The following is a 27,509-nucleotide window of genomic DNA, read 5'->3' as shown; positions in this document are numbered from 1 at the left end:
GAATGACATAATTTTGAACAAACTTTCCAGTACTATTTTGATTCTGTCAGTTCACTCAGTGCCACACATCTAGATGATACCCTGGAATTCACTGTTGGCTCCACCCTTGGGCCGAGCCCTTAGGGTAAAAGTTAATTAGGCCTTGAAGAACTCTGACATGGCCATCTGCTGATCTTCTGACAGCTGCACAGATCTTAGCTTCTTAAAATAATAATATGACACCATAAATCCCAGAACAGACACTTTGGGTGACACAAGGTAACTAGATGCTGTAATGCTGGGATAACAGAACCCTCTTCCAGCTGGCATGATGCTTACAAAATGCCTGGTAACCCAGACTCAGCAGCCAGAGGTAGTCTATCACTTTCTTAGCCTGGAGCGCGGGTGAAATTCCAGTTTTTGCCTTTTAACAAGGTCTCATTTCCCCTCTCTAAAAACTAGCCTTGGGGCTGGAGAGGATTCCCAGCTTCTCCAATAAGCCTTAAAATTCAGGGCTCAACTTGCGGTTTCAGTTTACCTGAAACCCGCTGAGAATAGAAATGTGTTGGAGAATGCGGGAAGGGCCTTAATTCACCTTTTGATACAGGAGTTCCGCGGAAGCCTCTAGAATTTTGGAAATAAATACTTAGTGGTCGGGTTAGGTGCACTGCACGCCACAGTTTTAATCAGGGACAATTTCTGTAGTGAATATACCGACACTGGTTTGAGCGCGAAAACAACACGAACCAGAGTGAGATGGGTGAGTGCTGACCCATCCTCCTCCGCTAAGGCTGAGTTCACCAATTTCTCTGTAAACCTTTAGGATTCCTATTTATTAGGATGGAGGCGAGGGAGACCGATTCAAGGATGATGATGGTGATGATTAAACAAGCCAATAATGAAAAGAACAGCAAACTTTGCAAGAACAAAAGCAGCTCACCTTTATTGAGTCCTCACCCTGCTTTCTGTGTACGGCCCTAATACGGCGAGCCACCCCCGCGGTTGCCGCGATTATCCTACAGACGAGCGCGCCGGCCCTGCCGACGTGGCGGGCCCGGGGCCCACGTCCCAGAGCCGCCCCCAGCCCTCCCCGCTCAGCCCGCGCCCCCGGGCCGCCGGGCTCCGCGCTCCAGAACGTGTCCCCTCCACCAGTCCTCCGTGGCCAGCCTGGCGCTCAGAGGGGGGCGGCGGCTTCCAAGGTCTCCGGCTCGCCGCAGCCGCCAACAGCCACCTCCCCGCCCCCGACCTCGCACCCGCAGAGAGGGCGCGGACACACCTGCATGGGCTCGGCCGCCGCTACCCGCCGGCGCAGATCCCAGGCCCCGCCCTCTGCCGCCCCGCGCGGACCTGGAGGCTCCAGAGTCCTCTCCCGCCCTAAGGCGTGAGACGGAAGATGGCGACTATCAGAAGGAGATGGAATTGCGCGTGCGCAAGAGCCCCCCCGCCCCCCCCCCCCCGTCCCACGCTGGAGCTCTGCTTCCCAGGAGGCCCCGCAGCGCCTGCATTCTGGATGCACTGCTGGGACTTTCTGGAGGTGCTAGCTGCTGCGACCTGGCACCCCGCAATCTGGGGCTTGAAAACAAAACTGCCACTTGATAAAGTACTTGTAACCAGGTACAATAGTACATTCAAAGAATAATATCCTGTAACATCTGAATTCAAGCTTTCAGAATTATCCAGATGATACATGATACTTGCAATAAAGAGAAAATATGTATAGACAAGCAGAAGACAGTGCCACACGTACCACTGCCCAAAGGAAGAGTACACAGTCTGAGGTTTTTGCTCAATTTATGCTAATGGTATAAAATACTTTGACTCTTTTCACTAGGGAATCTATACTGAATATGTAGTGATTTCGTGGTCAGTAGTAACTTTATGACAGTAATTTACTCTTTCTTGTGCCAACAACATAAATGAGTTTCCATTCACAGTAATGACTAAAATATTAAAATTTTTGTAAGATTAATTTTAAAGCACAAAATCCGCACAGCTAAAAATATATATACATATATTTGTGTATATGTATATTGTGTATCCATACGCAGGTTCCTGGCGTTCGGAGGTGCAGAAGCACCTGGTCCCACCACTCACCGCTGACAGGGTCCAAGGGCGGAGAGAGAAGTCATACTGATACAGGAAAGGAATGTATGCCAGTGAAGACGGGGAAGACAATGGACTGGCAGCTCAAAGCTCTCTTCCAAAGTGCTAAAGTTTTTCAGGGTTAAATAACAAAACTGGGGGGGGGGGAGAGGTAAAGACAGTGGGTACTGCAGGTAGGCAGTGAAAGTCCAATGGATCATGGCCTTGGGAGTCAAACAGAGGTGCCGCCCCCAGGGCAGAAAGCATCCCTCATTCTGTAAGAGGGTAGCGTAGTTGGGGGGGGGGGGAGTCCTTGCCCTCTTGGTCTTCCACCTGAGCCAAGGGACAAGCTGGAAAGAAGAAACCAACTGGAAAGTCTGAGGTCAAAATGGAGACAGCCCAAGTCCTCTTCATAGACACCAGTTTTCTGGATGGGCAGTTTTGGAGAGAGAATAAAAATAAAAGGTCGGGGGACCCCTGGGTGGCTCAGTGGTTAAGCGTCTCCCTTTGGCTCCAGGCATGATCCTCCTCCCGGACCGCATCTGGCTTCCTGCGGGGAACTTGCTTCTCCCTCTGCCTCTTTCTGTCTTTCATGAATAAATAAATAGAATCTTTAAACAAGAGTAAATAAATAAATAAAAATAAAGGGTCAGGACACCTGGGTGGCTCAGCAGTTGAGCGTCTGCTTTTGGCTCAGGTGTGATACTGGGTCCTGTGACTGAGTCCCACATGGGGCTCCCTATGGAGAGCCTGCTTCCCCCTCTGCCTGTCTCTGCCCCTCTCTCTCTGTCTCTCATGAATAAATAAATAAATAATCTTAAAAAAAAAAATAAAGGGTCATCTTAGAATTCTTCCTGAATAAATGATTTCAGATTTGGGGTTGGGGAACCACACGCCTAGTTTTTATTTACTGATTAAGGATAATTAATGCATAGATATACAAGTGTTTTTACATAATAAATGTATCATTTGTATTTACCATTATGTGTGGTTAGTACCTGCCTTTCTCTCTCTCTCTCTCTCTCTCTCTTTTAAGATTTTATATATTTATTCATGAGAGACAGAGAGAGAGGCAGAGACACAGGCAGAGGGAGAAGCAGGCTCCAGACACAGACTCACCGACACAATAAATACATTTACATTGCCTAACTGGAAGTAATGTCTATTTGGGCCCTTACCTTCTGACAGACACTGTCATATCTCCATGAATACACACATTTTATGGATAGCTCTTTTTTTACTGGCGTGTTTTTTAAATTCAAAATGTATTTTGAATATCTCTTGTGTGATTTAATATACTTCTATCACATTTAAGGGCTGTGCTGCCTGTTATTGTACTTTGTGGATAAGTGTACTTTACCCATAAGTTCTTGGATATTCATATTGACTCAACTAAACCGTGAAGGGCATACATAATAGAAATCTTTGAATTATAAGAGCATATCACCCACAAAGTAGAATTACTTGAGTGAAGTACTTGCTTATTTAAAATCTTTTTTTAAATATGCATGTATTTTAATTTAAAAAATTTATTGCTTCTTTAATTTTGAAAAATTACTTTTCTTCAATTTCAAGACAAACTCTGCTTCGTAGGGATGTTATTTTCTTATTGTATTACCGGATTCCATTTAAAAAAATATTTTAATAAGTTCCCTTTTCACAAGAACTGATAACTGACAAATGCCTTCCTTTTATTAGTTTTGTATCTAGAAGATACACCCAGGTCTTTTTACTTTTTCCTTCTTTTATTGAAATTTCTATCTTCAATCTCAGAATAATAAATAAAAGTGAGCAGCCATAAACCTATACTAATTTCATATTTTGCCGTATTTATCTTGTTTGCTGAAACATTTTTAGTTACATTGGATATATTTCACTCCTTAATACTTCAGTATGTATCTCCAAAACTAAGTATATTCTATAATAGCTAATCTGTAATGAAATCCCCATAATGTCCGCAAAAGTCTTTCAAAGATTTTTTTTTCCTCATCAGGATGCACTGAGGGACCACAAATTACATTTGGTAGTTCTTACAGGTAGGTTCTAACCTCGGGCCGTGTAGTAGGGGGGCGGCCTCCAAGTTACCTACCTGCCGCAGCAACAGCGTCCCTGCACTTTAACGACGGAAGTTTATTTACAGAGTCAATAAGGCGCGCGCGAAGGGTCACGGGAGACGTAGTCCCGAGTCGAGCTTGCTTACCCAGCAGAACTTGCGCGCAGGTCGAGGACAGTGCTGAGCACGCGCAGCTTCGCCATCTTCCCGGTCCCCCTCCTGCGCCAACAGGTTTAGTGAAGCCCGAAATCCCGTTTCCAGATTTCCCAGTAATTCTCAAGGTCCTGGTTGCCCATCTTCCTAAGAGCAGAGGTTAGAGCGTGGGCCCGGTGGGAAGCGTCGGCGACGCTCGGTGGGGAAGAGGCCCGGGACTCCGCAGCCGACACCCGACCGCGGGCGGGGACTTCTGGGGGCGGGCCCGCGCCTTGGGTTCCCGGGGCCTCCCAGCTCGGAGCGAGGGGTCCTGCCCCTGCGCCCGTGACGGCGCGTGCGCATGCGTGAGGGTCGGGACGGGGAGCGTGCGCATGCGTGAGGGTGGCCCTTGGCTTCGCAGGCTTCTTGGCTCTCAGCTCTAACAGGAGCTCTGGATGGGGGCTCCCTTGTCCTTGTCCTCAATGGCTCTAGTTTCTAGGGGATAGAAAGTTTCAAGAGGTGCAGATTTGGGGAACTGGGTGAAGATTCCAGATATGAAATTGTCCTCTAATTTTTTTTTAAAGACTTTATGTATTGATTAGAGTAGGAGCGGGAGGGAGGGGCAGAGGGAGAAGCAGACTCCCCGCTGAGCAGGGAGCCCAACCAGGGGCTCTGTCCCAGGACCCTGAGATCATGATCTGAGCTGAAGTCACACGCTTCACCGACTGAGTCACCCAGGCGCCCCTCATTATATACTGATTTCCAAGGTACCGATGGGCTCCTGTGAGGTTAAAAGCTGCATTTTCAGAAACAGAAATCTCATCTTGAAGAGAACTCTTGTGACATATGATCTCTCTGCAGAGCTTCAGAATGGAGACAGCACCCCCCCCCCCCCGAAAGGGGTGGATCCTAGAACTGCAGGGCCTACAATGGCCTAGATTCTTTATTTTCCTGATAGGTGCCGCTGTAACCAAACTAAACTGAGTTAGCACCGTGGTGAGTCACACATACAGACGCACCAGATGCAGTCCTCGTACAAAGGAGAAATTGCAGCAAATAAGGAGATCATGAGCAATAACTTACAAAGCCATGACTCCCTGAGGTGGTGGACAGGTTCGTTTTATTTAGAGAGGGGATGAATATTTAGAAAGGGGATCCTTGTCATTGTAGTAGAGAAGGCATAATTTTTTAAAGGTTTTATTTATTTATTCATGAGAGAGGCAGAGACATAGAAGGAGAAGCAGGCTCCCTGCGAGGAGCCCAATGCGGCACTCGATCTCAGGCCCCGGGGATTATGACCTGAGCTGAAGGCAGATGGTCAACCGCTGAGCCACCCAGACGCCCCATAAGCTGGTTTCTTAAGGAGACATGCCAGCACATATGTACATTCAATGCTATGTCAATGGTGCTTGTGCTCTTTGAATGGAGATTTGAGGTGAAAGTGGTTGTCAGTCATTCTGGAGGTCTGTCCATGGTTACACCTGCGCAGGTGAGATTCAGGAGTTAGGCTCAAACTGCTCTGGGTGTCTGGGCCTTGTTCTCAGCAGTTGCTGTTGCTTGAGGTGTGATTTCGTTTTCCATTTGCCCGAGTTAAGAGAGAAGATGGAAAGAAGACATTAAAGAAAAATGAGGGACAGAGGTCAGTGAGTTCAAGCAGGTGGGTAGTAAAGGTCAGGTCTTGGGGTCTAGCAGGCAACAAATCCCTCCTCTAGTTTTATTCTGCTGCCCATTCTTGGGGGACACAGGGCGAAGGTCAATCTCTGTAGTTACTTCCTGCCAGACATGGTTGTGGTCATCTAGATTGTTACTAGAGCAGAATTTCCTTCAGCTAGTTTTAGATATGCCTATGGGTCACCAGGTTTACTCCCAAGCTGCTCCTGTCATTGTGTTACTACCATCTGTAGTTTTTGGTGTCCACACATTTGTATACAAATTGTACCAGTTAATGATGCAAGGTCTAAACAGTAGTCTAAGAGCAGTAGGATTATTAGTGGCCTCAGGAAAGGGAGAAACCGTGGAATATTGGGTAATGCTGTCAAATAGCCTGCAGAGGATCTTCCTTTTTGGTTGAAAGTGTGTAGCCAGGCTGCCTGGTTGAAGATTTTTTTTTTTAATGTCTATTTCCACTTAACTTGAGTATTAATCCAGGTACAGCATGTTTGTTACTGTACATACTCCTCCTTCCCCTGCTAATAAGTAGTCTGGGGCTAGTTGTTGTCTAGTACTATTTTGGCTAAAGAGTTTAGGGAAATTCCAAAGTTTCTGAGGACATTTCCTGTATTTTTAGCTAAGGTTTCTATGACATCTGTTTCTTTGCAGTGGCTTTTTAACATATGAAACCTCACTAAGAGGCAGCTACTCGGACAGCCAACTTAACACTAGCCAGAATCAGTCCTGAGGCTCTTTTTACCCAATGAGAAGACTGAGTATGGGTCTTCAGTGGAGCTAGCTGACATAGCACCATGTTTCTCTCTTGAGGGAGGCTTCACTGTCCTCTTGAAATAATCAATCCTGGGGCATCTGGGAGGCCCAGTCAGTTAAGCAGTGGACTCTTGATTTTGGCTCAGGTCATGACCTCAGGGTTGTGGGATTGAGACTCCACACTCATCAAGGAGACAGCTTGAGATTCCAACCCCCCCCCCCAGTCGCTTGTGTGTTTTCTCTTTCTCTAAAGTAAAATAAATAGATAAAATCTTTGGAAAAAACATAATAAACCCCAAGTATTTATTTTATGGTATCCTTAGAAAGTGGGCTTTTTCTTTGAGACTTTATAAACCCTGTCTGCCAGGAAATTGAACATGGATAAAGTATTTTGGCCAGAAACCTCCTGGATGGGACTAGTTGTCAAAATACCACCTACATATTGTAATATAGTGCTACTTTTCTGAATTTAATTCTCTTAAATCTTGTCCCAGAATTTGCCCAAAAATGGTGGGGCAGTTTTTGAAACCCTGAGGTAAAACAGTCCAGCAGTACTATTGTGTTTGGTTGGAGGCACGATCTTCCCACTCAGAAGCAGGTAGTTATTGGAATTCAGGATCTAGTGGGATATAGGAAAAGGCATCCCTTAGATCTAACACAGTGTGATATTTACTGTTACTTAGTAAGTTGGTCAGTAGAGTATAGGGATTGGGAATGGATATCTCAGGCAGCTTCAGTCACAGCTCTGAGGTCTTGAACTAATCTGTATTCCTCACTTCTCAGCTTTTTAATAGGTAAAATTGGGGTGTTACATGGGGATCTACATGTCAGGGGCCTAGTCAACCCCTGTTTTAAGAGCCCGTTAATTACAGGTGGATCCCTTGTATAGCATCTGGGGCCAGCAGTCTATTTCAATTTTACTTACAGATATGTTGTTGATGGCATGCCCCCACCTTCCCTCACATGCAGTCTTAGGAGGTTGACTTGGCATAAGGTTTTTTGGGGGGATTTTCTCTTTTAGATACTAGCATATGTTGTATTAATGACATGAGTTCAGTTCCTTGAATCGAACTATTAAGGACTTGAATTTCTAATTTGTCCTGTTGTGAACTTACTGTGGCTTCCAATTTGTCTAAAGTATCTCATCATAAAAGAAAGGAACATTCTGGCATATATCAAAAAGAGTGTTTTAACCAACTTGACCCTAGAAGGGTCAAAGGGTCCAGAAACCTTTTGCTGTTTCCTTTCCCCGAGAATCCTTTTGTATTACGATTTTCATTAGAGAGCCACATCTTCTGGGTGTTCAGAGAAAGTTGCTCCAGTATCAAGTAAAAATTCAACCGGCTTTCTTCGATTGCTAAGGTTACTCAGGGTTCCTTGTGGGAGGTGAGGATCTACTTTTTTCCAAGACCAGATGGTGAGCCTGTCTCATCTTCAGTGAGGGACAACTGATATGATTCCGCTTTGCCCTCCTTTCCTCCTTTCCTCCTTTCCGGAGCAGTTTGGGCAGCCCTGTTTCCAGTGTCCTTACTGCTTACACTGTTTGCACTGATCGGACCCCCTCTTTGCTAGTGGTCTCTTGGCTCCACAGTGGGGTTTGGGGCACTCACCCGCCGTGGGTGTCTACTTTTCCTCTCCCAGGTTATTTCATGTAGGTTGGAGAGCTACCACCCAAAGAGCAGCTTGCCTTCTCATTTTCTGGTCTTCACTAGCATCCTGCATCACATCCAGTTATTGAACACCTTGAAAGCTCATTCTGGAAGCTGAGCAGAGTTAGTATTGGGACTCATGGCCAATTCTGGAGTTTCCTTTGGATTTCTGGAGCAGTTTGAGACATGAAATAGGTTATAAAGGACCATCCAACTACTCTGAACCTCAGGGTCCCAGTTTATATTTCATTTTAGGCAATTTTGTAACCTTCCCAAAAAGGCTGATGGATTTTCATCTGTCCCTTGTTGAATCTCCCCTAATTTGGACCAGGTCATCTACTCCTTTCCTTCATAGCTTTTAAAAGAAGCCTTCAGTAATGCCCTAAACTTTCTCTCTTTTTGTGGGAGTTGGGAATCCCACTCAGGGTCATCTCATAGCACTGTCTCCTTATTTGGTCTTTGAGAACTTGATCTGGGCTTATAATCTTTTTTTTTTTTAAAGTATTTTATTTATTTGAGAGAGAGCATGCACTAGAGACAGAGCAAGCATGAGTGGGGGGCAGATTGAGAGGGAGAAGCAGACTCCCCCTGAGCAAGGAGCCTGATGGGCTCAATCCCAGGACCCTGGGATCATGACCTGAGCTGAAGGTAGATGCTTCACTGACTGAGCCACCCAGGCTCCCCCTGGCTTATATTCTTTACCAGCTTCCTGTCTGGCTTGTGCTTAAATGGCAAACTTCTCTTCTGCCCTAGAGATTGATTAGCAAAACTTGCATATCTGCCCAGGTTGGGTTGTGATTAGAAAAGATACACTACATTAAATGTATAAATCAATCAGGTTAACCCATAGCCCTTTAGTGTGTGCCTTCCAGTTATACAGGTCTGAGGTAAAAAAATGGGATGTGGATATTAATGAGACACCCGTCTCCCATCTGGTACCCATCTCAACAGCAACATTCCCATCCCTGGCTTAAGATAGGTCCCTAATCCGGTAGTGCTGTCAGACAAAGGAGACTAAAGGGATACCGGATACATGGGGAAAGGCTTTGAGGGTGTTTGTAAAGTATTAGAGGCTGATGTTCATGAAGCTGGGGTTGCTGAGGCCCGAGTACCAGAAGAATAAGGTGGAGGCTGATTATGATCTCATGACTTGCAGGAGGAGACGGAGATGGATCAAAGATTCCTTGATTCATCAGAGAATACAGAATGCAGTTTTTGGGTTTTTGGTTCAACCTTCATTTTATAAATCTTAACACTTTCTTTGCAACTCCTCATTTTGATGTAATGCCATAAAACACTGGTCGTATGGAATCTCTTCCTATTTTATTTCTCTTTTACAAAAATGAGCTCAGTTGAGTATTGTATTAAAATTTAAGGTCCCATTTTCTGGACACTTCTGTTCATCCTCTAGAATATATTATCATGTCCAGACTGTTAAAAAAGAAAGTCATCTGTTTTGGGGTTAAGGGAGGGTAGCCAAATGCTTCTATTTTTGGAGGCTACAGCCCAACAGAGGCTCTCCTTCATGGTAAAACTGTCCCTCTCATAGTCCAGGATTCTTTCTTAGGGTCTCCTTTTACCCTCCCTTAAGGCCATTTACAGTGTTTAGTGGTGACACAAATGCCACACAACCTCACCCACAATGTGTATGAGACTCGATTGACTTAAAACCAAACCCTCAAGGAGAGCAGGTTAATGGTAAGTGTCCGATTGGGTCTGGGTGGTTGTGCCTTGAGGAGCAGTGGCCTGGTGCATAGGCTGCCTCTTCTAGCCCCTCAATGTCTGGGTAGTCCCAGAGGATTCACTCGGGGAATGGCTCAGGGAGAACCTGGTTTGATTCAGCAACTCCAGGCATACTTCCCCTTTTGAGAGGAAAAACAAACATAGAACAGTATCAGATGTCCCCAGCAAATACTGAACAGGTGAAACAGGTAAGATGGAGATACCCTTCACCCCTGCTGATTCTAGACTAGTCTCATTTAGACCACTTCCCATCTTCCAGGCTGAAGCATTCAGCCTCTGAATGGCCGGGTTATGTTATCTTTTGCCACCCAAGGAAGTCTAGACTCGACTATAATGAGTGTTCAGTCCCCAGGAGTGTTTACTGGAGAGGCTGCATTCTTTGCAGCTTGCCAGGCTTGTGAGACCACTCAAAGAAAATACTCTTATAGTTGTGCCATAGGATTGGTACCACTTAACCTCTGTGGAGAGATTCTCAACAAGAGGGTTGGAGTGGCCACAGTATCTTCAAGGGGCCAGCAACACCAATCAAGCAGCACAGACCCCAGGAAAGGGCAGCCCCCCTCCTGGGACTCTACCCCCTGTCCCTATTGATTGAACAGGTTAGCCCAGAAGGGCTGCTGCTGCTCACTGCTCTGTTCTTCGGAAACCAGGTAACTGGAGGGCAGAACCTCAGAGGGACAGCAGTCCCATCTGTGTTGCTAGACTTGTTACCAAACTAACATGAAGTTGCTCCTTGCACAAAGTAAAAAAGGAGATCACGGGAATGACTCCCCGAGCAAGGGTGGATGGGTTCCTTTGTTTAGGGTTAGGATGAATATTCAGGTCGGGAAGCCTTGTCATCGTGTGTAGAGGCAGGCATGAGGTCGGTCATATGTCTTAAGGAAACGTGCTTACACATACATTGTGTTCTGGGCCGGCTGAAGATTTTGTCAGGGCAGTTCCCTGAGGGCTGGTTTCAGTGCCCATTTGTCTGAGTTAAGAGATGAGCTGGAAAGAAGAGCTTCAGGAAAAACGTGAGACAGAGGTGGGTACAGACTGGTAGGCTGGAAAGGTCAGACTTCGGATCTAGCTGGAGACAGCACCACATCAGACACCTTACTGCTCTGTTTAACCCCTTCACATTTAATATTGTTGGCTTGGCTAGATTTATGCACCCCAGTTTGCTGTATTTTCTTGTCTCATGTCTTTTGTTCTTTCACTTTTCCTTTACTGCTGTCTTTTGTATTACATGAATATTCTTTACATTTTTCTTTGATCAATTATTAAGTAAATTATTTTAGAACAGTTTCTAGATTTACACAGTTATGGTCAATATAATGCAGAAATTCTGTTAGAGGCAATTAGCTGTGTTCTAACAGGAGGCCAGGAGGCTGAGGACAAGGAAGTCATGGCCCTCTATTGGGGAAACGCAGAGGCTTGAGCTGGCAGCCCTCCAAACAAAGCTGCAAGAAAGCTGGATCCAACCAGATAGACCCATGAAGGTGGGTGCCCAGACGGGAAATTCCTGACCAAGCAAGGATAGAAAAAACCTTTGCTTGCAGGAAATCTCCACCTCAAGTAATGAATATTCCACCCCTTACTTAACTGTCCATAAAGGAGAGAAACCCAAACACCAGCAACTACAGCTCTTGAGCATGCCCACTCAAGTGAGTATTTTGACTTTAATAATAAAGTTCCCCGCTGTGTTCTCCCCTGTGTTGTGTCTGTCCTTGAATTCTTTCTTTGAGGATATCTTTGGGACGGGCTGGGTTGAGATCTCAGGACCCAGGATCTCCCCAGTTCACCCAGCAACAATTCTGTAGACCCTACAGTAATTTCTTCTGTTCCTAACATCTTACATTAGTATAGTATGTTTGTCCCAATTAGCAAACCAATAACGTGTATACATTTTCATATTTTCTCAGTTTTTCTATAATGTTCTTTTTTCTGTTCTGGGTTCCTTTCTAGTAGGATACTGCACTGCATTTTATAGTTGTCTGCTTAAACTCCTTATGGTTGTGATCATATTCAAAACTCATGACTTCCTAAGTAATTTCCTTCCTTTCACTCATATCTGTCTTCTTGAGACTATTTATCAGTATGGTAAAAATCCTACATAATGGGGGACGCCTGGGTGGCTCAGCGGTTAAGCGTCTGCCTTTGGCTCAGGGTGTGATCTCAGGATTCTGGAATCAAATCTCACATCGAGCTCCCTGCAGGGAGCCTGCTTCTCTGAGCCTCTGCCTATGTCTCTGCCTCTCTCTCTCTCTCTCTCTCTCTCTTTTTTGCGTCTCTCATGAATAAATAAAATCTTTATAAATCCTGCATAATGGTATGCTATTTCACATTTCTTCCCATCTCTGTTCAGTGACATCATGTTGGTAGTCTGAAGTTGGCCCCGGCAAAAGTATTTATGCGTCTGAAATTGGCAACTACAAGTCGTGTTTTTGTTTCTGTTTCTGTTTCTGTTTATTTTGTCTGTTTTTTTGAGAGGCTGTTATTAAGTATATGAGTCTATTGGCACTACCTCTATGTGGCTATTCCATCTCTTTTTAGGAAACAAAAGGACATTGTCCCATAGGAAAGCATTTTACCCACTGGTATGCAGGGTATTTGTAGGCAGGTGAATCCAAGAACTGTGGGGGAGGCAAGATCATTTATGACTCCTCTCTCTCTCTTACTATTTCTCAGTTGTATCTTCACATGTCTCCATGCTTTTTTCAGAAGAACAGAAAATGAACAAATCCCAGGTGAGTTTTTTTAATTCCTAATTTGTTTTACATTAGATCTTATGAATAAGGTATAATCTTTAAATAGTAAGTGTAGAAATAGATAAACACAAGAGAGAGGGAGAAGCAGGCTCCCCTCTGAGCAAGGAACCTGATGCAGGGCTCAATCCCAGGACCCTCAGATCATGACCTGAGCCAAAGGCAGACACTTAACTGGCTGAGCCACCCAGGTACCCCTGTTGGGAGTTTTTTGATTACCAGTTCAATGTTATTTCTAGTAATGTGTTTTTTCCCCAGCTTTGTCTATTTCTTCATGATTCAGTCTCAGAAGATTTTATGTTCTAGGCATTTATCCATTTTTTTCTAGATTGTTTCTTTTTTTCTAGGTTTTTTTATACAATTTTTTTATAGGAATCTCTTCATAATCTTGTGTACTTCTATGGTGTCAGTTTTAACTAATTATCTTTCATTTCCAAGTTTATGTTTTGAGTCCTCTTGTTTTTTTCTTGATTAGTCTGGCTAAGGTTTTATAAATTTTGTTTATCTTTTCAGAGGACCAGCTCTTAGACTCATTGATCTTTTCTTTTTTCTTTTTTTTTTTTTGTTATCTCTATTTCATTTATTTCTGCTCTAATTTCTATTACTTCCTTCTCTTCCGTCTTTATTTATTTTATTTTTTTACATTTCTTTTTTTTTTTAAGATTTTATTTATTTATTCATAGAGTAAGAAATAGAGAGGCAGAGACACAGGCAGAGAGAGAAGCAGGGTCCACGCAGGGAGCCCGACGTGGGACTCGATCCCAGGATTCCAGGATCATGCCCGGGGCTGAAGGCAGGGGCTAAACCGCTGAGCCACCCAGGGATCCCTCTTCCCTCTTTTTTAAAGATTTATTTATTTATTTTAGAGAGAGAGAGTCTGAGGGTGGGGCGAGGTATGGAGGGAGAGGGAGAGAATCTCAGGTAGACTCCCTGCTGAGCACAGAACACAACACAGGGCTTGATTTCACAGCTCTGAAATCATGACCTGAGCTGCAGTCAAGTCTCAGTTACATAACTGACTGAACCACCCAGGCACCTCTCTATTAATTCCTTCTTTGTGCTAACCTTAAGTTTTCTTTTGTCTTCTTTTTCTAGTTTCTTTAAGTGTAAGTTTAGATCATTTATTTGAGTTATTTTTTGTTTGTTGAGGTAGGTCTTGATCACTTATAAATTTCCTTTAGTACTGCTTTTGTTACATCTTTAAGATTTAGGATTGATGTTTTCATTTTCATTTTTCTCCAGATATTTCTTGATTTTCTCTTTGATTTCTTCATTGACCCATTGGTTGTTTAGTAACATGTTATTTAGATTTAGATTTAGATTCTACATGTTTGTATTTCTTTTAGTTTTTTTCTTGCAATTGATTTCTAGTTTTGTACTATTATAGTTGGAAGAGATATTTGATATGATTTCAGTTATCTTTAGTTCATTGACACTTGCTTTGCGGCCTAGCATGTGATCTCTCCTGAAAAATGTTCCGTATGCATCTGAAAAGAACATGTGTTCTGCAGTTTGTGGGTAGAATAGTTCTATACATTTCTGTTATGTCCATCTGATCTAATGTGTCATTCAAAGCCACTGTTTCTTTTTTTTTAATATTTTATTTATTTATTCATGAGAGACAGAGAGAGAGAGGGAGAGACATAGGCAGAGGGAGAAGCAGGCTTCATGCAGAGAGCCTGATGTGGGACTCGATCCCGGGTCTCCGGAATCTGGCCCTGGGCTGAAGGCAGCACTAAACCACTGAGCCACTGGGGCTGCCCAAAGCCACAGTTTCTGTATTGATTTTTATGTTTGGATGATCCATGCACTGAGGTAAGCAAGTTGTTAAAATCTCTTAACAATTATGGTATTAGTGTCAATTTCTCTTTTCCTATGTTAGTACTCATCTTACGAATTTGTATCCTGTTTATGTTGGGTGAAATAGATTTTCATTTGTTATATGCTCTTGTTGGATTGATCCTGACCCCTTTGTTATTGTGTAATGACCTTTTTTGGTTTTTATTACCGTCTTTGTTTTAAAGTCTATTTTGTTTGATTTTTATACCTTTCGGGTTTTTAAAAAATTAATTCATCTGCTTGGAATATTTTTTTCCATTCCTTCACTTTCAGTCTGTGTCTTTAGGTATAAAGTGAGTCTTTTGTAGACAACATATAGATGGATCTTTTTTTTTTTTTGAGATCTTATTTTTTTATTCATTACATCACCCTATGTCTTGATTGGAACATTCAATCATTACATTTAAAGTAATTATTATTAGGTATGTATTTATTGCAATTTTTTTGTCTTCTCCTTGTTTTCTAGTTGTTTTCTGTTCCATTCTTCTGCTCTCTTCTCTTGTGGTGTGATGGTTCTCTTTAGTGTTATGCTTGGATTCCTTTCTCTTTATTTTTTGTGCATGTGTTTACAGGTTTTCAGTTTGTGGTTGCCATGGGATTCATATACAGTATCCTATGTGTATGGTATGAACACATTATAAAATCACTTAATTTTTACTCCCTTTTCCATATTTTATGTATATGATGTCACATTTTATATATTTTTGTGTATCACTTGAATGCTTTTTTAAAAGATTTTATTTATTTATTCATGAGAGAGGCAGACATAGGCAAAAGGAGAAGCAGGTTCCCTGTGGACTCGATCCCAGGACCCCAGGATCATGACCTGAGCCAAAGACACTCAGCCACTGAGCCACCCAGGTGCCCCCCTTTGTGTAATTTTTGTAGATATAATTGATTTTACTATTTTTGCATTTTGATTTCCATACTAGCTTTGTAATAATCTTTTACCTTTACTATGTGTTTGCTATTACCATTGAAATTTTTTTCTTTCTTAATTTTCATCTAGTTGTGGCCTTTTCTTTCCACTTAAAAGAGTCCCTTTAACATTTCTTTTAAAGCTTGTTTGATGAACTCCTTTAACTTTGGGACATTATCTCTTTCAGTCCTGAGTGATAGCCTTTATGGGTAGAATATTCTTTGCCGTAGGTTTCCTTACAGCACTTTGACCATATCACACCACTCTTTTGTGGCCTGTGAAGTTTCTGCTGAAAAATCAGCTGATGGCCTTATGGAGTTTCCCTTTTGTATAACCTCTTTTCTCTTGCTGCTTTTAAGATCTCTCTTTATCTTTATTCTTGTTTGTTTTTATTATGTGTGTTGGTGTGAGCCTCCTTGAGTTCATCTTGTTTGAGGTCCTCTTTGCATCATGGACCTACATATCTTTACTTCTCCAGATTAGGGTTTTTTTCAATGGTTAATTCTTCTGTTTCCTTATGTCTTTTTTCTTTTAGTACCCCTATAATCCAAATGACACTTAGCTTGATGATGTCACAGAGGTCTTTTAACCTATCCTCGTCTTTTTTTTTTTTAAGATTTTATTTATTTATTCATGAGAGACACAGAGAGAGAGAGGTACAGACACAGGCAGAGGGAGAAGCAGGCTCCACATAGGGAGCCCGATGTGGGGCTTGATCCAGGACTCCAGGATCACGCCCTGGGCTGAGGGCAGGTGGGAAACCACTGAGCCACCCAGGGATCCCCTATCCACATTTTTTAATGTAGTTTTTCCTTTTTGCTGTTTAGCTTGATTGTTTACCATTACTGTCTTCAAGATTACTGATCCATTCTTCTGCATCCTGTAATCTGTTGGAGTATTCTAGTGTATTTTTCATTTTATGTTCTTCAGCTCCACTTGGTTCTTCTCTGTATTTTATCTGTCTGTTGAAGTTTTCAGTCACTTCATCCACTCTTCTCCCAATATTTTTATGGCCATTACTTTGCACTCTATCTGACATATTGCTTATGTTTATTTTGATTAACTTTTTCTGTGGTTTTGTCTTGTTCTGAACATATTCCTCTGTCTCCTCATTTTGTCTACCTCTCTGTTTGTTTCTGTGTATTATGTAAGTCAGCTATGTATCCTGGTCTTGGAAGTACTTGGCTTGTGTAGAAGGGGTCCTCTTCTCTGTAGTGTAGTCCCCTTGGTCACTAGAACTAGATACTTCAGGATGTTGTATTGTTGCTGAGCCATGATTGCTGTGGGTATGCTGGTAGATGTATCTTACTCGCAGCCCAGGTACCTGTAATGACCCATTTTGTAAAAAAAAAAAAAAAAAAAAAAAGACCCATTTTGTCTGCTGCATGCACACTGGGTGCAGATCTTGCTCTCCACCCGGTTGTCTGTACTTAGCTACTGGGACAGCTTGGGTGCACTAATGGGTGGCACTTGCTTCCTGTATGGCCAAATGAGAGTCTTGGCTGCATGAGTTCTAGGCACATTGGTGTTTAGGGTTAGCTCCCCCTCCTCAGTCACTTTAAAGAGGCACTTTTCTTGCTGGAGCTGCCCACAAGCTATGGTGGGGTAGGAGCTGCTTTGGAGAAGCACCTTCTAGGGTGGGTTAAATGGGGGCAGGTCTAGGGGAAGCCTGGGGCTCAGCAGCTTAGCGCCACCTTCAGCCCAGGGCGCCTGATCCTGGAGACCCAGGATCCAGTCCCATGTTGGGCTCCCTGCATGGAGCCTGCTTCTCCCTCTGCCTGTGTCTCTACCTCTCTCTCTCTCTCTCTCTCTCTCTCTCTCTCTGTGTGTGTGTCTCATGAATAAATAAATAAAATCTCTTTAAAAAATAGGGCAGGTCTTCAGGGGAGCACTAGGGTGAGGCACATTGTGCTTGAAAGGTAGATGGAGAGCATTCACATTGGTTCCTATAAGTATCCGGCTAGGCTTTGAGAGGGCAAGAAAAATATTGCCTTCTTCCATCTCCTTTGTTTTAAGGGAAGGCTTTTATAGATCCCAGTACTTCTTGCACACATCCCAAAAATAGTCAGTAAATCTTGAAATATACCCAGGTGCTTTTCAAACTGCTCCTTTTGTGCTGTGATTATAACCGACAATTATTTTAACGTTTTGGTATGTTACTTTATTGTGTTCTAGTGTGTATGGGTTGCTTATGAAAAGTCTGCTTTAATTGTATCTTTATTCCTTTTTGTAATATTTCCTTGTTCACTGGCTGCATTCAGAATTCTCATTCTCTATCTTTCTCTCTCTAATAATTTTAATATGCTGTGTGTCTTTATGCTTTTGGGAAACATTTATGCTACTTCGTATTGTTGAGCTTCTTGGATTTTTTGTTTTCTATCATTAACTGCAAGAATTTTTTCTTTTTTTGAGTTTTATCTTTTTGTCTTTGGTGGGGGATGGACTGAGGGAGAAGAATGAATATCTCAAGCAAACTGACGTGTGGCTTGATCTCACACCCTGAGATCACAATCTGAGCTGAAATCAAGAGTCAAATGCTTAGGTGACTGAACCACCCAGGCGCCCCAGTGAGAAATTTTAAGACACTGTTTCTTAAAGTGTTTCTTTTGTCCCATTCCCCCCCCCCCCCCGGGTTCCAATTATGCATGTGCCAGAACTTTTGATTGTTTTTTCACAGCTCTTTAATGTTCTGTTTTGTTTTTCAATTTTTATCTTTGAGTTTCAGTTTGGGTAATTTCTTTTGACCCATCTTCAAGTTCATTGATTGTTTCCTTAACTGTGTTTACTGCTGTTGACTGCTGATCATTCCGTTGAAGAGGTTTCTCATCTATTACTGTGTTCTTATTCCTAGATTTCCATTTGGTTCTCTCTGCTGAAATTACCCACTTGATTTTGCATTTTGTATACCTTTTCAGTCTTAACATACCTTAGAATCTTTAGCATATTAGTTGTAACTGATTAAAATTCTGTTAGTTTCCATTTCTGTGTCCTATCTGATTTTTTTATCTGATGATTACTTAGTATCTTGGTAGTAACTTGTTAGTTTCTTTCCTTTTCATATGCTTTGTAAACTTTCTGTTGAAGTGTTTGTCTTGTGTCAGACTTTAAACTGTGGTAACTAGATTTAATTGCTGGAAATGGGCATGACTTTCCTGGTAGGCCTTTAGTCTAGGGGTTCGAATTTAACAAGTTAGGAGTTAGGCAAGATTTGAGAGTTACTGTTTCTGTTACTACTCTTAATACTGCATAGGCTTCAAATTTTATAGTGATACCTTGTGTTTTAGAATACAGGTTCATTTACCAGAGTTAAGTTTGTTCATTTCTGAGTTTTAAGGGTTCTCTTTGCTCTGTGTCTCAAAGAGGGTCTCTTTGCATGCTTTTATTTTTCTCCTGCCTTTTTGTCAGCAATATTTTATTGGTACTTGTTATTCCTAGCTTCTTAGCTTGGTGGTGAGAAGTCATAGGCAGAATGTGTTCTCTTACTCCATTACAGCCTCAGTGTTAGGTCTGCCCTGTGTACTTGGGTTGTGGGGGATGTGGCCTTCTTGGTTTTCCACAAGGACCAAGGACTTGGTTCTCCCCACCTCCCTGCCCAGCTATAGTTGGAGACTCAGTGCATCATCCTACCCTTCCCCCAGGAATAGCATAAGTGCCCAGTGCGGTTTGCAGAGAAAAAGCCTGTAAAAGGATGCCTAGCTGGTGCATTCAGTTAAATGTCCTACTCTTGGTTTTAGCTCAGGTCATAATCTCATGGTTATGAGACTGAGCCCTGCATGGAGCTCTGTGCTCAGTTCAGAATCTGCTTGAGACTCACTCTCCCTCTGCCTCTCTTCTTCTCTCCAAAATAAATAAGTGAATCTTTAAAAAAAAGAAGAAGAAAAGAAAATGCCCGTAAGAAGGTGCAAGTCTCCTCCATGTCTGTGGTCTGAAGGTGTTTCACACTGTTATGTCAGCTCACACTCTGTTTTCATTAATTAACATTCCCCCTATTCTGGGGAATTCCTGCAGGTATTGTCTCTTCCTAGATTTGGGGCACTTGGGTGCTTGTGACCTTGCCTCTCCTGTAAGTTAGGAAAAAGTTGTAAATTTGAGGTGAGTTTGGCTCATTTTCATTGTAGGAATGAGAATGATTTTCTTCCTTGCTTCTAACATCTTGGGGCAGAACCTAAGTCAACTCATGTGTTTTTAATGCCTTCAGTATTTTGGTTATGCTGTGTTCCCTCATAAATATAAAGAACATTTATCCATCACACGTCACGCTCCACAACATTAACTTTTCCTTAAGCAAAAGTTGTGATACAAAATAGTTTTTTTCTTTTCTTTTCTTTTCTTTTCTCTTTTCTTTCTTTTCTTTTCTAATTTTAGTAAACTTTTTACATTTTTTTCTTTACTTTTTACATATTTTTTAAATTTTTTTATTTATTTATTTATAATAGTCACAGAGAGAGAGAGAGAGGCAGAGAGGCAGAGACACAGGCAGAGGGAGAAGCAGGCTCCATGCACCAGGAGCCCGATGTAGGATTCGATCCCGGGTCTCCAGGATCACGCCCTGGGCCAAAGGCAGGCGCCAAACTGCTGCGCCACCCAGGGATCCCTACTTTTTACATATTTTAATATGTTCTAGTAATACCTTATTTTCAGTTTTGGACTGTTTTGTATTTGTGTAATATTTAACTTCCTGGAGAACAAGAACAGTGTTTTACTCTTCTTACTATTCACAACACCCAGGACATTTCAAAGCAGAGTGCATTAATAAATTAAAATAAGAAGGATGTTCTTTTATTTTTCTTTCTTCTTCAAAACCCAATACAAAATCAGGTTGTAGGCACATTGTAACATAAATTCTCAACAGTGAACCTGGGAAGAATTAGTTTCCGTATTTCCTATGCCACTCTGCTTCTGACCACATCAGACTGAGCAGAAATTTGCTGTTTTAGGGGTCACTGTCATTTGGGGATGTGACTGTGGACTTCTCCCAGGAGGAGTGGCAGCACCTGGACCCAGATCAGAGGACCCTGTACAGGGATGTGATGCTGGAGAACTATCACAACTTTGTCTCCATTGGTAAGCAGTTGTCATGTCAAATCTTTTATAGAGCATGCCTTTTACTTCTTAGATACCACAATGTTTGGTCTTTGGTAGTTAATACTATTGAGACTTTAGCTTCAGGAATCTGGGGTTGTTGATGTGTTTTGAGCACAAGGATAAATGTGTGTATTCTCATATCCTCCTCAAGGGGTGGCTCTGGAGCCTCTCCCTCCTCTCTGTTAGAACTGCTGTCCGTTAGAACTGCTGTTGCCTATGTGGCTTGGGACCATTTTTGTGTCTTTTCCCTTTACAGGGTATCTCATTAAAAAGCCAGCAGTGATCTTCAAGTTGGAAGAAGGAAAGGAACCATGGATAGTAGAGGAAGAACTTCTGTACCAGAACTACCACGGTGAGTTAGTGAGGAAGCCAGGGGAAAGTATAACCTAGGTGGCCAGTGTGGGATATGGAAATTATTTAAAAAGTTTTCTAAGAATCTCTTCTTAGTGGCACCTAGAAGTAGAGAGGAGGTATATATGATAAAATTGGAAGAGAAAAGGGTAGTGCCTGAGAAGGAATGTAAGCTGGTTTTCTGATTGCTCAAAGCTAGGGGTCTAAGGATATCATTTATGCAGACAAGCAAGTAATCCTGGCTTTATGGTGTTTAATAGTGCAAAGAGAAAACTAAGGTAATAATACCTACTAAAATTTGGTTCTTGAGGAGAAGGGAGGAAACAGTGTTTTCAGAATTATGTGTTGTATAGTAGTACTTGATACTCTTTAAACAAATAGTTAATAAACCAATAGGATTACAAATTTATATTTATCAGAATAATGTAACAAAAGTACAGGTTTCTTAATTTTATGAAATTTTACTTCTGTTGGTAAAGAAGTATTTTTTCTCTTGCATTCTTGAGTATTTTTTTCTTTGTAAATTTCTGATATTTCTCATGTTCTGGCTTTATATCAATATCAGTAAGAACTATATTCCCTCATACTTTTATATTTTCCCATTTCTTATTGTAGCTGGTGAAGAGTTTTTTTTTGTTATTGATGGTGGTATATGTTTGTTTGCCTAGAATATGGTTGTTGTTGTTTTTTTTTTAAGATTTTATTTATGTATTCATGAGACACACAGAGAGAGAGGCAGAGACAGAGGCAGAGAGAGAAGTAGGCTCCATGCAGGGATCACCCGATGTGGGACTTGATCCTGGAACTCCGGGACCACGCCCTGACGCCAAGGCAGGTGCCCAACCGCGGAGCCACCCAGGGTCCAAAGAACATATGTTTTTTTCAGTAGCCTGACAAGATCCATCTATATTCGCTCTATTATTTATTGCATGAAATTTAAATTAATTTGCCTTTTATTCACTACTGCATTCTGGCCTTATTTGGGTGCTCCAATTTTATTTTTATGTTGCTTACACTCATGCTAAACATCATTTGACCCACTCATGTTAGATGTCACTTAGGAATACTGTATTCTTTTTCCATGTCACCCATACCTTTCTTTATTGGGTTCTTTCCCTGACTAGATACTAAATGAGTTAGTAAGTAAAAATCACTCAGAACATCTAGTATATAAGTAAGCTATTTTTACTGATACTATGTTGACTGTGTTTACCGTATAAGTTAAGTGTATCTCTTCTAAGAAAGAGACTTTGAATGTTTGAGCCACTGTAATCTCTTCTTTGAATACTCAGCCTATAGTGGGTCTTTTACAAGAAACAAAAGTAAAATCATGATCTGTTACTTGTTAATATCTGCCTTTTTCCCCACATGGGGCATGATCTAACCATGAAAATGGCAATCATGTTATTCTTTCTTACTTATGGTATATAACTTGAAATAGGGATTTGATAAACATGTTGATTGGAATCAAGTAGCAGAAAAATTTAATATTCTGAAAACATTGTGAGAGATCTCTGATTACTTACATGAACCTATAATTCTGATTCATGAGGTATAAAACGGCATAGTGTCTAAACATTTGTGTTTGGAAAAGCTCTCTAGATAATGCTGGTATACGTAGCTTATTGAAGTCTATTCATTCAAAATTACTCAGATTAAAAGGAGATCAGAGTTAACACCTGTTATGAGCAGGGGTTAAAAAGTATGGTCTGCTGATCTAGCACATGTTTTTGTAAGTAAAGTTTTTGGCAACACAGCCATACTCATTTGTTTACACATGGTCTTTAGCTGATTTCATGCTTTAATACCAGAATTTGATATTGTGACAGGTATGCCCTGCACAGTCTAAAATGTGTACTATGTTGCCTTTTACGGTAAAGATTGCCATTCTCTGGATTGAAGAATGAGAATAAAATTGCATAAGATACTTTAATTTAGCATTTCATTAAGAAAAAAATTTTTTCAATTCACTTAAATTGTGACTGAACAGAATATTATTGCTATATATAAATTCCCTAAGATCAGGAGCACCAGTTAGCAGATGGCATTTATATGAGTTTCTTTACAGTCGTTGACCTTTGCTACAGTTGCTTCTATTTTTTTTATTTTATTTTATTTTATTTTATTTTATTTATTTATGATAGGCACACAGTGAGAGAGAGAGAGGCAGAGACACAGGCAGAGGGAGAAGCAGGCTCCATGCACCAGGAGCCCGATGTGGGATTCGATCCCGGGTCTCCAGGATCGCGCCCTGGGCCAAAGGCAGGCGCTAAACCGCTGCGCCACCCAGGGATCCCCTATTTTTTTAATGTATATATATTTTATTGGAGTTCGATTTGCCAACATATAGTATAACAACCATTGCTCATCCTGTCAAGTGTCCCCCTCAGTGCCCATCAACCAGTCACCCCATGCCCCCGCCCACCTCCCCTTGTTTGTTTCCCATATTTAGGAGTCTCATGGTTTGACACCCTATCTAATTTTTCCCACTCATTTTCTCTCCTTTCCCCTATAATCCCTTTCACTATTTTTATGTTCCCTGTATGAGTGAAACCATACAATGATTGTCCTTCTCCAATTGACTTACTTCACTCAGCATAATACCTTCCAGTTCCATCCACATCAAAGGAAATAGTATTCATCGTTTCTAATGGCTGAGTAATATTCCATTGCATATATATACCACATCTTCTTTATCCATTCATCTTTCGATGGACACCCATGCTCCTTCCACAGTTTGGCTATTGTGGACATTGCTGCTATGAACATTGAGGTGCAGGTGTCTTAGCTTTTCACTGCATCTGTATCTTTGGGGTCGTGCAATTGCAGGGTTTTAGAGTAGCTCTAGTTTAAACTCTTTGAGGAACATCCACACAATTTTTCAGAGTGGCTGTACCAGTTCACATTCCCACGAACAGTGCAAGAGGATTCCCTTTCTCCACATCCTCTCCAACATTTGTTGTGTCCTGTCTTGTTAATTTTCACCATTCTCACTGATGTGAGGTGATATCTCATTGTGGTTTTGATTTCTATTTCCCTGATGGCCAGTGATGCAGAGCATTTTCTCATCTGCTTGTTGGCCATGTCTATGTCTTCTTTGGTGAAATTTCTGTTCATATCTTTTGCCATTTCATAATTGGATTGTTTGTTTCTTGGGTGTTGGGTTTAATAAGTTTTTATAGATCTTGGATACTAGCCCTTTATCTGATACGTCATTTACAAATATCTTCTCCCATTCTGTAATTTGTCTTTTAGTTTTGTTGACTGTTTCTTTTGGTGTGAAGAAGCTTTTTCTCTTAAGTCCCAATAGTTCATTTTTGCTTTTGTTTCCCTTGCATTTATAGATGTATCTTGCAAGAAGTTGCTGTGGCCAAGTTCAGCAAGGGTGTTGCCTGTGTTCTACTCTAGCATTTTGATGGATTCTTGTCTCATATTTAGATCTTTCATCCATTTTGAGTTTATTTTTGTGTCTGGTGTAAGAGAATGGTCTAGTTTCACTCTTTTGCATGTGGCTGTCCAATTTCCCCAGCACGATTTATTGAAAACACTGTCCTTTTCCCAGTGGATAGTCTTTCCTTCTTTGTCGAATATTAGTTGACCATGGACTTGAGGGCCCATATCTGGGTTTTCTATTCTGTTCCATTAATCTATATGTCTGTTTTTGTGCCAGTACTATACTGTCTTTTTTTTTCTAATTTTTTTTATTGGAGTTCAATTTGCCAACATATAGCATAACACCCAGTGCTCATCCCGTCAAGTGCCCCCCTCATTGCCTGTCACCCAGTCACCCCCACCACCCGCCCACCTCCCTTTCCACCACCCCTTGTTCGTTTCCCAGAGTTAGGAGTCTCTCATGTTCTGTCTCCCTTTCTGAAATTTCCCACTCATTTTTTCTCCTTTCCCCTTTATTCCCTTTCACTATTTTTTATATTCCCCAAATGAATGAGAGCATATAATGTTTGTCCTTCTCCGATTGACTTATTTCACTCAGCATAATACCATCCAGTTCCATCCACGTCAAAGAAAATGGTGGGTATTTGTCGTTTCTAATGGCTGAGTAATATTCCATTGTATACATAAACCACATCTTCTTTCCATTCATCTTTCTATGGACACTGAGGCTCCTTCCACAGTTTGGCTATTGTGGACATTGCTGCTATAAACATCAGGGTGCAGGTGTTCCGGCGTCTAACTGTATCTGTATCTTTGGTGTAAATCCCCAGCAGTGCAATTACTGGGTTGTAGGGCAGATTATTTTTAACTCTTTGAGGAACCTCCACACAGTTTTCCAGAGTGGCTGCACCAGTTCACATTGCCAACAACAGTGCAAGAGAGTTCCCCTTTCTCCACATCCTCTCCAACATTTGTTGTTTCCAACTTGTTATTTTTCCCCACCCTCACTGGTGTGAGGTGGTATCTCATTGCAGTTTTGATTTGTATTTCCCTGATGGCAAGTTTGCAGAGCATTTTCTCATGTGCTTGTTGACCATGTCTATGTCTTCCTCTTTGAGATTTCTGTTCATGTCTTTTGCCCATTTCATGATTGGATTGTTTGTTTCTTTGCTGTTGAGTTTCATAAGTTCTTTTTTTTTTTAATAATTTTTAAAAAATTTTATTTATTCTTGAGAGGGAGGGAGGGAGGGAGGGAGGGAGGGAGAGAGAGAGAGAGAGAGAGAGAGAGAGAGAGAGAGAGAGAGAGGGACAGAGATACAGGCAGAGGGAAAAGCAGGCTCCATGCAGGGACCCCAATGTGGGATTCGATCCTGGGTCTCCAGGATCATGCGCTGGAGTGAAGGCAGCGCTAAACCGCTGAGCCACCCAGGCTGCCCGAATAAGTTCTTTATAGATCATGGATACTAGCCCTTTATCTGATAAATCATTTTCAAATATCTTCTCCCATTCTGTAGGTTGTCTTTTAGTTTTGTTGACTGTTTCTTTTGCTGTGCAAAAGCTTCTTATCTTGATGAAATCCCAATAGTTCATTTTTGCTTTTGTTTCTCTTGCCTTCATGGATGTATCTTGCAAGAAGTTACTGTGGCCAAGTACAAAAAGGGTGTTGCCTGTGTTCTCCTCTAGGATTTTGATGGATTCTTGTCTTACATTTAGATCTTTCATCCATTTTGAGTTTATCTTTGTGTATGGTATAAGAGAATGGTCCAGTTTCATTCTTCTGCATGTCAATGTCCAATTTTCCGAGCACCATTTATTGAAGAGACTGTGTTTTTTCCAGTGGATAGTGTTTCCTCCTTTGTCGAATATTAGTTGACTGTAAAGTTGAGGGTCCACTTCTGGATTCTCTATTCTGTTCCATTGATCTATGTGTCTGCTTTTGTGCCAGTACCACACTGTCTTGATGACCACAGCTTGGTAGGACAACCTGAAATCTGGCATTGTGATCACCCCAGCTATGGTTTAATTTTTAATAATCCCCTGGCTAGAAATACAAATCAAAACCACAATGAGATACCACCTCACACCAGTGAGAATGGGGAAAATTAACAAGGCAGGAAACAACAAATATTCGAGAGGATGCGGAGAAAAGGGAACACTCTTACACTGTTGGTGGGAATGTGAACTGGTGCAGCCACTCTGGAAAACTGTGTGGAGGTTCCTCAAAGAGTTAAAAATAGACCTGCCCTACGACCCAGCAATTGCACTGTTAGAGATTTACCCCAAAGATTCAGATGCAATGAAACGCCGGGACACCTGCACCCCGATGTTTCTAGCAGCCATGTCCACAGCAGCCAAACTGTGGAAGGAGCCTCGATCCATCGAAAGATGAATGGATAAAAAAGATGTGGTCTATGTATACAATGGAATATTCCTCAGCCATTAGAAACGACAAATACCCACCATTTACTTCAACGTGGATGGAACTGGAGGGTATTATGCTGAGTGAAGTAAGTCAATCGGAGAAGGACAAACAGTGTATGTTCTCATTCATTTGGGGAATATGAATAATAGTGAAAGGGAATATAAGGGAAGGGAGGAGAAATGTGTGAGAAATATCAGAAAGGGAGACAGAACATAAAGACTCCTAACTCTGGGAAATGAACTAGGGGTGGTGGAAGAGGAGGAGGGCGGGGGGTGGGGGTGAATGGGTGACGGGCACTGAGGGGGACACTTGACGGGATGAGCACTGGGTGTTTTTCTGTATGTTGGTAAATTGAACACCAATAAAAATTAATTTATTAAAATAAATAAATAAATAAACAAACAAACAAACAAATAAATAAATAAATAAATAGATAAATAAATAAATAAATAAAAATACCTGGCTATTCAGGGTCTTTTCTGATTCCACACAAATCTTTTTTTTTTTTTTTTTTTAAATTTTTTATTTATTTATGATAGTCAGAGAGAGAGAGAGAGAGAGGCAGAGACACAGGCAGAGGGAGAAGCAGGCTCCATGCACCGGGAGCCTGACGTGGGATTCGATCCTGGGTCTCCAGGATCGCGCCCTGGGCCAAAGGCAGGCGCCAAACCGCTGCGCCACCCAGGGATCCCTC

General features: G+C 41.8%; 2 protein-coding genes across 10 annotated transcripts in view; one reads left to right on the top strand and one right to left on the bottom strand.

The window, feature by feature from the left end:
* ZNF25 (zinc finger protein 25) overlaps positions 1–4,533 on the bottom strand; it is a 32,876-nt gene extending 28,343 nt beyond the window's left edge. For 2 of the 7 annotated variants that reach the window (XM_055308801.1, XM_055308803.1), the window contains exon 1: positions 4,151–4,248. Coding sequence is in view for 1 of the 7 variants with exons in the window: in XM_055308802.1 (XP_055164777.1) it covers positions 1,256–1,261 (6 nt within the window). In the remaining 6 variants the exon portion in view is untranslated. The other 5 variants (XM_055308799.1, XM_055308802.1, XM_055308798.1 and 2 more) reach the window with 4 other exon arrangements.
* The window catches only part of LOC129499155 (zinc finger protein ZFP2-like), a 37,080-nt gene continuing 13,865 nt past the window's right edge, over positions 4,295–27,509 (top strand). Inside the window, exons 1-4 of one of the 3 annotated variants that reach the window (XM_055308793.1) lie at positions 4,308–4,426; positions 12,730–12,788; positions 20,502–20,628; positions 20,906–21,001. In XM_055308793.1, coding sequence (XP_055164768.1) covers positions 12,750–12,788; positions 20,502–20,628; positions 20,906–21,001 — 262 coding nt within the window. In that variant the 5' untranslated portion in view covers positions 4,308–4,426; positions 12,730–12,749. Of the gene's footprint in view, positions 4,427–12,729; positions 12,789–20,501; positions 20,629–20,905; positions 21,002–27,509 lie in introns of all 3 variants that reach the window. The other 2 variants (XM_055308794.1, XM_055308796.1) reach the window with 2 other exon arrangements.

Source organism: Nyctereutes procyonoides, unplaced genomic scaffold (assembly GCF_905146905.1).
Source record: "Nyctereutes procyonoides isolate TBG_1078 unplaced genomic scaffold, NYPRO_anot_genome, whole genome shotgun sequence".
Taxonomy (NCBI): domain Eukaryota; kingdom Metazoa; phylum Chordata; class Mammalia; order Carnivora; family Canidae; genus Nyctereutes; species Nyctereutes procyonoides.
The sequence above is the reverse complement of the archived record's forward strand: the minus strand, read 5'-3'. Positions and strand labels throughout refer to the sequence as shown.